This window comes from Penaeus japonicus, unplaced genomic scaffold (assembly GCF_977035675.1).
Source record: "Penaeus japonicus unplaced genomic scaffold, GWHDUDI00000001_assembly GWHDUDI00000002, whole genome shotgun sequence".
Taxonomy (NCBI): Eukaryota; Metazoa; Arthropoda; class Malacostraca; order Decapoda; family Penaeidae; genus Penaeus; species Penaeus japonicus.
In genome coordinates this window covers 46,798,390-46,808,389 of record NW_028234404.1, presented here as the reverse complement: position 1 = coordinate 46,808,389, position 10,000 = coordinate 46,798,390, and the positions used below count along the sequence as shown (strand labels likewise).

At 50.5% G+C, this 10,000-nt stretch overlaps 2 protein-coding genes across 2 annotated transcripts in view; both read right to left on the bottom strand.

Annotated features, from left to right (window-relative positions):
- Nucleotides 1–5,859, bottom strand: part of LOC147472401 (uncharacterized) — a 10,370-nt gene extending 4,511 nt beyond the window's left edge. Inside the window, exon 1 of the mRNA XM_086552086.1 lies at nucleotides 5,683–5,859. Within this exon, the coding sequence (XP_086408212.1) occupies nucleotides 5,683–5,858 (176 nt within the window). The 5' untranslated portion in view covers nucleotide 5,859. The remainder of the gene's footprint in view (nucleotides 1–5,682) is intronic.
- Nucleotides 1–10,000, bottom strand: part of LOC147472400 (uncharacterized) — a 458,727-nt gene that overhangs the window by 87,148 nt on the left and 361,579 nt on the right. The gene's annotated exons all lie outside the window — the stretch shown is intronic.

Here is a 10,000-nt window from a genome sequence, read left to right as displayed (position 1 = left end):
TTTCAACATTATGCATTTCAGGCCACCGCACTTGCTACAGGATGAGAGTTATTATGATTTACAAGTGAAACTGATTAAGGGTGAAGGGGAGAGGGACGAAGAACGGAAAATGGGAAGGGGATCAGACGAGAAGAAAGGAGAGAAGAGAGAGTTTATCCGAGGGGAGGAGGCTTACACTAGGGCATTGGCTGGGGATATAACAGAGAGACAATTCGAGGCACACAGCTCTTGAAACCCTTGTGAGTAAAGAAAGAAGGCGAGAAAGAACCGAACGAAAAAGACAGCGAGATCAAGATAAAGATATTTCAGGACATCTTCATCAACAACGTTCGCCAAAATGCCACCACAACGAATACCCCCATAACCCCCCCTCCCCTCCACCCCTACCCCGCCCTCAACACACACCCAGAGAATAGCAAAAACAAAGAAACAGGATGAAATATAACCAAGAAAAAAAAAAAAAAATCTGTATTCTTCGCCAAAAATAACAATGCCTCAGTAGGAGCAGCTGCGCCACCACACTCCTGTAACGACGCCTCAGTACGGGTGACGTTGATACCTCCACGGAGCTGCAGCCAAAACACTAACACTTGGCTTCTGTGTCTCCCTCAAAGCCTCGAGTCTCTTGCTGTAAAACTATCCTTGTCTCCCAACTCGAGGAACAATTTCCCTCGCGGGGCCATCAACCATTTCCTTCGCCAGACACTAAAGGTTGCTCAAAGGGGATAATGGGACAGAATCCCAGCGCATTCCGTGCAAATTATAGGTCGTGAAAGTGTCTTGTAAGTACTCACTCAGATAATTCAGTGATTCTTTTTTCTTCTTCTTCTTTAGAGCACGAGTCCTAAAACTGGGTCACAGGTCCACGTTAGATTTCCGAGTCCAATTCTAGATTAGTTCGGGTCCCGTTGTGGTACACCATGATGACGCTTGAATAGTTATTGGATATCCATTCATAAAGCAGCACATATTTTTCTATGATACTGGAATCTCTCTAGTATCATATTAATGGCTATTTTCTCCCTTGTTATGGGTTAATATATTGAAATTTCCAATTTACTTTGTTTAGACGAAAAGAGTAACCCTGTGCTGAAGAGTATCGACAATAATAGGGTGGAATCAATATATTGCAAAGTAAATGGGAAATTCAGTTCAATCATATAGTTCACCTATTCATGTGAAAACCTTAAGGTTGAAAGTTTTCTAGATAATACTCCCGGATAGAACGAAAACTAAAGGCAAGATGTACTTAAAAAATAAAAAAACAACCCCGCCAAAAAAAAAAAAAAAAAAAAAAAAACTAAGTACAACAACCCCGTTAGAAGCCTTGAGCTCAGGGTACATACTTATATAACGACAAAAAGCAGATTCATGTATGGAACGGGTTATGTAGGTCTGGAGGCCAGGGGCTCACTAGGTAGGTTACTCCTGAGATCTCTCGTCAACTCACTCTCGGGGAGATACCGCATCATTGCCCATGACACGAGGCAACACTCCAAAGCTTTATGAATGAAACCGATTAAGCGAACAAACTGCAACTTAATTTCTTTCTTTTTATCCCCCCCCCCTCTCTCCTTCTCTATCTCACCTCTCTCTCTCTCTCTCTCTCTCTCATTGCACCACGGTTTCACAGCAACTCGACATGTTCTCCCCTGTTTCTGATACCGTCTACTCTACCCTTTATTCATTCCATCTACCGTTCTAGTTGCTATAGATAAGACAATTTCATTTTCTGTTGGTCTGTCTTTTTCTCCTCCTCCCGACACCACGACTTCGCCATAAATCTAACGCCTCTCACTTACACGTTCCTACCAGCCTGTTCCAGTAAATCAATTTCTGCCGTCTCCCTACCACTCTCTCTCTCTCTTCCTCTCCTCTCCTACCCCCCCCCCCTCTCTCTCTCTCTCTCTCTCTCTCTCTCTCTCTCTCTCTCTCTCTCTCTCTCTCTCTCTCTCTCTCTCTCTCTCTCTCTCTCCCCCTGATTCCCCCTCCACTTCCCTCTCCCCAGAGGAGCCTTAACTTTGTCCAACACTGAAGAAACATATCCATGAGCCATCCATAATTAGGTGTGGATAACTACAAAAATAAACCGAATTATTCGAAGGACAGTAAGCCTTTGGATTACGTGGACAACACAGGCGAAGATAGCAATTCTTTTGTTTAGAGACACATTTATGTCTGTCTGTCTGTCTGTCTGTCTGTCTGTCTGTCTGTCTGTCTGTTTCTCTCTCTCTGTGTGTGTGTGTGTGTGTTCTCATCTCGCCCCATACCTATGATATCCCCCTTCACATACTTTTTGAATCTCCTGTCACCTTTCTCTGCAAGTTGTTCACACATATCTTCCCTCCTATTCATCCCTTTCTTCCTGCCTTTCCCCTCGTATTTTCAATTCTTCGCCCTTCTCACAACTACTGCTTCCTCGTAACTTTTAACTCTAACGCTAAATCTTAAGCTCTTCTCTCGCCCTCCTCCTTTTTTTGCATCTTTTGGTCCCCTCTTACTTCAAACATTTCTTACTCTGAGCAGTTTCTCTTTTTAGTTATTCTGTCTGTCTGTCTGTGTGTGTGTGTGTGTGTCTGTACTTTCTAAGTTAGCATCCCTACTCCATATCTTTGATTATCATTACTCGAAAAAATCCTTGCCTTTTAATAACTTCATTTTTTGGCACATCCATTTTGCCTCCTTCCATTATAGCTTCCAAGCAAAGAATTTCGTCTACAGTCACCTACAATTACACATCACTCATTCTCTTTAAAGCGATGAAGAAGTCTTCAAAGTCCTTATCAAATTAGCTTCTCCAACCAGTACACCTGTCTTCCTTCACATCACATATTTCCCCTATTCTTTCTTTCTCTCTCTCTCTCTCTCTCTCTCTCTCTCTCTCTCTCTCTCTCTCTCTCTCTCTCTCTCTCAAGATTCTACAATCAAAATACAAAGTCCTCTTTTTGTAAGAATTCCCCTTTTCAACACTACACCATACACCCTATCCGAATGGTCAAAGAGGCTGGTCAAGCTATCCCTAGTGAGAGGGTGCAGGATCTGTACCAGCATGAGAGTACGGAAGAACATAATGGCAAAGCAGTGACTAAAGAGAAGGAAAATACCACAACATAGGAAGCGTTCGTACTCGGAATAAATGCGGTGGGAAATCCTGTGGCAACAGAAGAGGAGAGGCGTGGCACAAAGGAAGGTTCTGGTAGTGAAGAAGGCCGTGCAGGGAAACGATGGTCGGCGAGAGGACCTTACTTCCACCGCTGGCACCTTCCGTCGCCCAAAGGTGCCATTAGTTTTCATTAGGCCACTCGGCGTCAGCATAAACAGGATGCCCATGACTCTATCGAACATGTAAGTCATACTGAGGGATGAGGTGTTTGTAATGTGGGTATGCCGACCACAGTTGTTTGCTTCAACTTTCAGATTATTCTGTTCATCCTTCCACTTCAGCATTATTTTCATAAAATGGCTCTTACAAAATCAGACGAAGACACGTTAAAAAAAAAAAAACTTAAATTCGAACATAGTCTCTTCGCAATCATAACACTTTTTCTCGTATCATACAAAGTTCACCTTCACTCTTTGTCCTTCATTTCACTAAGACAAAGTATGCAAACACGGGAGTATGTCGGTTGCTTTCCATCCTGCGTGAACACAACAACTCGTCTTGGCCAAAGTTTCAATGTCGAACGCGCAAACAGTCTTCGCAAATGTACACCAATTTTCAAAAATCCTCTCGGGGCGTTACACCCTGTTCACTCCACCGCGCGATGACGTAACACATATGACGCGTCACGGGCAGCCCTGCCAGATGTACGCCGCGAAATCCAAGTTCGCGCCCTCTGGGAAGGTGGCGGTAATGGCACTTGGGACATGCACTGTGCTGGACTAACTAGACCCACTAGAATCAATACGATGACGTGTTCGAGTAGCTTTGCAATCCGGACATATTTCAGGATATTAGTCCCGAATAAACCTTGTACAGCACGTGTGTCTGCGAGTGTGCGGGAGCGGGAGAGTTTGTACGTGTGTGCGTGCGTGCGAACGAAAGTGAGAGCGAATCGGATAATAGGCGTTGGAGAAAGAGTGAGAGTAAGTGAAAACTAAATTGATGGTGAATGAGCCGGTAAAACGCTTAGTCGTGCTTGAAATATTGTTACGTTAGGGTAAGGGCTCGACTGGGTGGCAGAGCGTGCGTTGCGCTAGTCGAGGCAAAAGCACACTATTTGCAACTTCTATTCAAATTATGTGCAACGCAAACTATCAGAAAATGACAGACAAAAAAAAAAGAAAGATAACTCATGAAACTTCGCGAAAAAGATTTGCAATGTCCGCCATACTGAACTAAAGCCATCAGTTCGTCAGACCACTCACTCCAAATTTGAAAGAAGAAAAAAAAAAAAAATCTACGGCTCGCTTAATAAAGTTTCCGGGCATGCAGCACCAAGTGTAGCGTTGTTGGTGGTGGTGCTGGTGTGACTGGTGGATGGCGGGCGAGGCGGGGTCATGCACACTCCACGCAACCCCATTTTCTGTGTGAAGTTCACCACAACCGGTCACTAAGCCCATTTTCTGTTGGTCGATATTCACCGCCCAGCTGAGCCCTGCACGCTGCCCATGTCCAACTAAAATATGTATCTTTCTTCATCCCATTTTCGTGACAGAATGGAATAAAACCATCAAACCCCCCTTCTTTTTCTCCTCGCTTAAATCATCGCTGGATAACGATTATTTGCGACCCGGAACATCAGTCAGTGAACTTCGTGCCGGATTTGCAAACTAGCCACAGGGACGGCCAGCGAGCGAATCCAGCCGGCCCGGGGAAAGACACACGAAGGAAAGGTAAATCCCTGGTTGGGGAGAACCGGAGATAAGAGCGGGGGGAGAAGGGAAGGCTAGAGTTAGTGTGGTAGGGAGGCGGGGAGACAGTCTGGCTAGCATGAAGGTAGGGGGTGTTGGAAGGGGAGGGGGGGGGGTTGAGAAGTACAGGCAACTGGTGGGAATTGGAAAACACCGACAAGGCAGATTGTAAAGTATGAAAACAAAGATTGTGTGACACTCTGTGGTATTTCGACATTTGAAGTTATAATGTATGACTGGCGAAAAAATAAAATAAAATGAAACAGCTGACCGGTGAACTAAATGCTCAGATTTAGACGATTAAACAGAAAATAAGAGAGAAAGAGAGAGAGAGACAGAGAGAGAGAGAGAGAGAGAGAGAGAGAGAGAGAGAGAGAGAGAGAGAGAGAGAGAGAGAGAGAGAGAGAGAGAGAGAGAGAGAGAGAGAGAGAAGAAACTGATGAAAATGAGAAAAGGTAGAGTAAGCAGGCTCTTAATTTGGAAGGTTGGTGTCACTTCATCTGCAGACCACAGGCGGTGCAAAACACGGTGGTGTTGTATGTTCTCGCAACAGTGTTACACCGTAAGAGATGATGGTGAGTAAGGACTGCAAATGGATGAAATAGTGGAGGCTGGGAAGAGGGCAGTTGCACCGTGGGTTGGTATCGTGGGATAGGGGCAAGTGGTGTGAGCAGGAGGCAGGAGGCAGGAGGCAGGAGGCAGGTGGAACTGGGTGGAAGTCGGTGGAAGATTAAGATGCAATGTGGATATAGATACACTAACATGTAAGCCTATTGGAATGAGCCTAAACCCCGATATACACTTAAAATGAAAAGGGTATCTTCTTACCTGTGTACACATGTTCCTGACTGGCATGTCACCACTATCACTTGTTTTACACTATTTGCACTTGAGCACTTGTTACACAGGGTTATGTACACTGCACTATCACAAGGCAGGGCGGCGCCACTGTGCGGGCAACTTCGCACCACATGCGCCACCTGCTCAACTCTTCGTCTGACCATTGCACTCGCAGTCGGAAAAAACTATGTCGGGTGTCGGTGGAGCGGGTCGGGTCGCGCCGCACGGGTCGGTGGTAGCGGTCGCAGCGCCGCCGCTCCGCTGTTACCGCGGCGCCCACTAGCAGCGGTCCTGCGTGGCAGGGCGGCGCAGCCCGGCGGCGCCACTACCTCCACCACCACCACTGTCCTGCACATCCCCGCCTCGCCCGCCGGGTCCACCCAGACGCCCACTACGCTCCAAACCGTCCCCACAGCTCCCGACGTCCTAGGCTCCGCTGCTAGCCGCCGCTAGCCGCCGCCGGCCGACGCCGCCACCGTCGCAGCCGCCGCCGCCGCTGATCTCGGACCGGCCGGTGTCAGAGATGCGTGCACAGGTGTTGCTATCGAGACGTTTGTACGTTGTCCTGTCGCTACCACGCCGTGCCTCCAGCACCGCCTTCATCCCCGCTGCACAAAACTCATGAGCACAACTAACACTGCTGCGCTTCAATCTTCCGCCGCTACTGCCCGTGCCGAAGCAGCCTGCGCTGCCGACCGACCGACCGACCGACCGACCGACCGACCGCAGGAGTGGTGGTGTCGGCGGCGGCGGCGGCGGCGGCGGCGGCGGCGGCGTCGGCGGCGGCGTTGCAGCCCGCCAGACGGGGAGAGGCGGTTAGGGCCGGGCGTGGCAGATACAGTTGGACACAACGTACATCAGTCAAAAGATCTAAACATCAAGCGGTTATACCATACAAACGGGAAACACGGCCGGGCACTCCGCTCGTGCACCTTCACACCACATCGTACGTACGTACACGGCACGACCCTTTGATTCGCCACTCCACATTTTCCGATACGTCGGTCACACATGCCTTAAAAGCCTTCTTCCACAAGCTTATACGGCAAAAATGGAGCCACCAATTCACACACTATGGCAGGTGGGTGTGGGCGTGCGTGGGCGTGAGATACAGCACTAGTGTGGGCGTGCAGGTGTGGGAGGTAGAGCGCAACGTGTGGCTCACAAGACAGACGCGGCGGAACTGAAGCGGGCGGGGGACGCGGCGCTGCATCTGGCCGCGCTCCTCCCCTGGGGGGCGTGACTAGTGGAATGGGTGGAGCCTGGTGGCCTCCCGCGCGCTGGACTCCACCTCTAAGCTGCCGACTCCGCCTCCCGCCCGCCCGGCTCCGCCTCAGAGTACACTAACTCCGCCCCTACAACTGGCCATCACATCACGTGACGTCTCTACACACTCGGCTCGTAATTAAAATAGTCTGGGGCCAATGGTACGTCGGCCGCGTGTCCTGCTGGGTGGGGGTGGGGGGCCGGGCGCCCCGCCCCCCTTATCCAGACTGTGGCTGCAGCGGAGGCGGGGTGTGGCGGGTTGGGGGACCTGCCGCCATGCGTCCCTTTCTCCTCTCCCTCCACGCTACTAACCAACACCCCGTCCTGAGTAGGGGTGGGATAGGAGGGGGCGATACGGGGGCTGCGTATTAGAGGGAACGAGACTGGGGGGCGGGGATCCCCGGAAAACCCCCGTTTGTGTCACTGTGACCTACAACTTGATTGTGCGAGCCCTCGGGGGCATCACGGATGACACTCACTACTGACGGCTGTTTGTGACGACTGCGCAGTGCCCTGCAACCGCCCGCCCCGCCACCTGCCAACCCGACCACTGCCTAAAAACCAGCACAATTATTCACTCTTTAAAATGGAGTACACTGCCGCTACTGACTGAGTCTCGCCCGTCTGCCCCTACTCCCCCTAATCTTACCATACCTATTCTCTTATCTTTCTCTTCTCTCGCTTTGGATTCCTTCCTTCCTGGCTCAGCCTCTCTCTCCTTTTTCCTCGGATCAAGACAAGGACATACAGCACAATGCCAGGGAAAGCCGCAGACGTCATGCAGTGAGTGAGTGTGATGGCACAGGCAGCTGGCGCTCTGTGTGTTGTTCTGCAGAGATCCATCAGTGAGTGCTTTTATAAGTCTTAGCACCTATGCTGATTCCCAGTGCTCTCCTCAGTTCCTTTCCTATGACCCATAGTGCTGTCTTGTACAACTCGAGTGCTTTGCAACGGCCGAAAGTGTTGTGCTCTAGTCTTTACTACAACCCACTGCATATTTCGTGGCAAATGACCGTGTTCTATTTTCCTTATTTTTAGCTAAATCTGAAATTTAACACCTGCCCTATTACTCTGTAAACCGTGAAGCAATGGCTGGTTCGAAAAGTTAGCGTTCATAATGCACGGTGTTTTGAAGTAGCATAAAATACGTGTTGTTCGTAATACGACAGCTTACGATAAGGAGAGGCTGCTAATCAGGGTCTGGCCGCTAATGATCGATTCTGCTTGGCTAATGCTCGAGTTCTGTCGACTGCAAGCGGATGTGAACCGACGGCCCGCGAGAGTCGGGCCCGTGCGCGCATCGTCGGACTAGGCACGGACATTTTGATGTTGCCGGTAATGTTGCACGTAGTTGGCTACAATTGCATTTATCAAGCACAAGACTTTTTGGCTAGAAAAGTGCCATCACTAACAACTGTTTAGTGGCAAGAAGCGCTTCTGCCGACGCTCGAACGGCCGACTGGCGATACCTCCGCTGGTTTCGTCTCGTCATGCAGGAACCGAGGCTCAATAGTTGCCTGCACAAGCCAGGCCTCTCTGTTCGTTAACTGTTCAAGATTTAAAGCAGAAACGGTCGACAGATTTCGAATTTGAGCTGAAGAACTACGAAAGCTTTTCTCACTCCCTTCCTCCCTCCCTCCCGCTCGCTCGCCCTAACTCATCCACTTCCTCCCTCCCTTTCTTTCTTTTATCCGCTTTTCCCTGTAGTGCATGTCTTTTTGTCACAAAGACTCGGTGTGCTTGATTTGAGAAGCCAGCCAGCGATCGTTGTGCCGGCGGAGGGGAGCGGCGGAACGTGCGGCGAGCGGCAGCGGACGATAGCGAGCAAGCAGGCCGCGCCGCAGACGACAGCGGGCCGGCGCCGCTAACCTCAAGCACGACGACCTTCCGCTAGCGCGTCTTGCCGCCGCGCTCAGTCTCGCCGCACCACACCATTACACACTCGTTGTACAACGCTTATACACTTCTGGTTCACACCACTTTCCAACGGTCGCTAACAGTCACCTTTTACTTACTTACAAGTATAAAGAGATGACGTAACGCCGTGACGTCATTACTTTGGTGAGGAACTCCAGGCTTGGTTGCAGCCACCTTGCAAACCAGAATGAAAGTTTGGTCCCCTTGCACGAAAGCCCCTACCAAAGCACACGGAGCTCCACCTAAGGTCCAACAACGGATCTTAGCACAGCACAAGTTCCTCCTGCCATTGTGTGTCGCCGCCAGATACTGTAAGCGGGTAAACGTAATTTAAAAATGGTCTCGTGGCATCCTGCACACACGCTGCAAAGGTGACGAGGGCGGGGGAGACGAGGGGGGACACAAGAATTAAAGGCAACTGAGGGCCAAGGGAGGGGGCGATGGGGCGACGAGGGTGCGGGGGCGGGCGGTGACGATTCCTGGGGGGAGGCGGCTGGGATCTAGAGAGGGAGAACGTACGGGCCTCTGGGGGATGTTAGGCGGGACCCGGTGAGAGAGGGGCGGGGAAGGCGATGGTGGTACTGGGCCGGGAGGAGGAGGAGGAGGAGGAGGAGGAGGAGGAGGAGGAGGAGGAGGAGGAGGAGGAGGAGGAGGAGGAGGAGGAGGAGGGGGGGGGGAGGGGGGGGAGAGGGGGGGTAGTAGGAGGATTTACTAGCAGTTGGGGGGTCGCGAGTAAGACGACTCGGAGGGGCACCAGGAAGAGGCGACGGCAGATAGGAAGGATGTGTAGTCGAGCGACGCGGCTTTGGTTTAGCTTTCGAGGAGAGCATGGCATGTGGGGCGTCACCCACGCTCCGGAGGGTTGGAGACGGGCTAAGCGCGAAGGCAGATTCGATGTGTGTACGGGAGGTGACATGAGCAACATTGAAAACAAGCAGCTATTCCGAAGAAACTTTCAATAATTCCGTTACAATTATTCGTCTAGATTTTGCATCCTTCCAGACATTGCTCCGTCACAGACATGCAGCCAGACCGGGAAAGGGCGGGAATTATGTGCCGTAGAACATACTAGCACCATGACTGTAATCCTGCTCGTTCCCCAAGTGACTTTGGTTGTTACTCA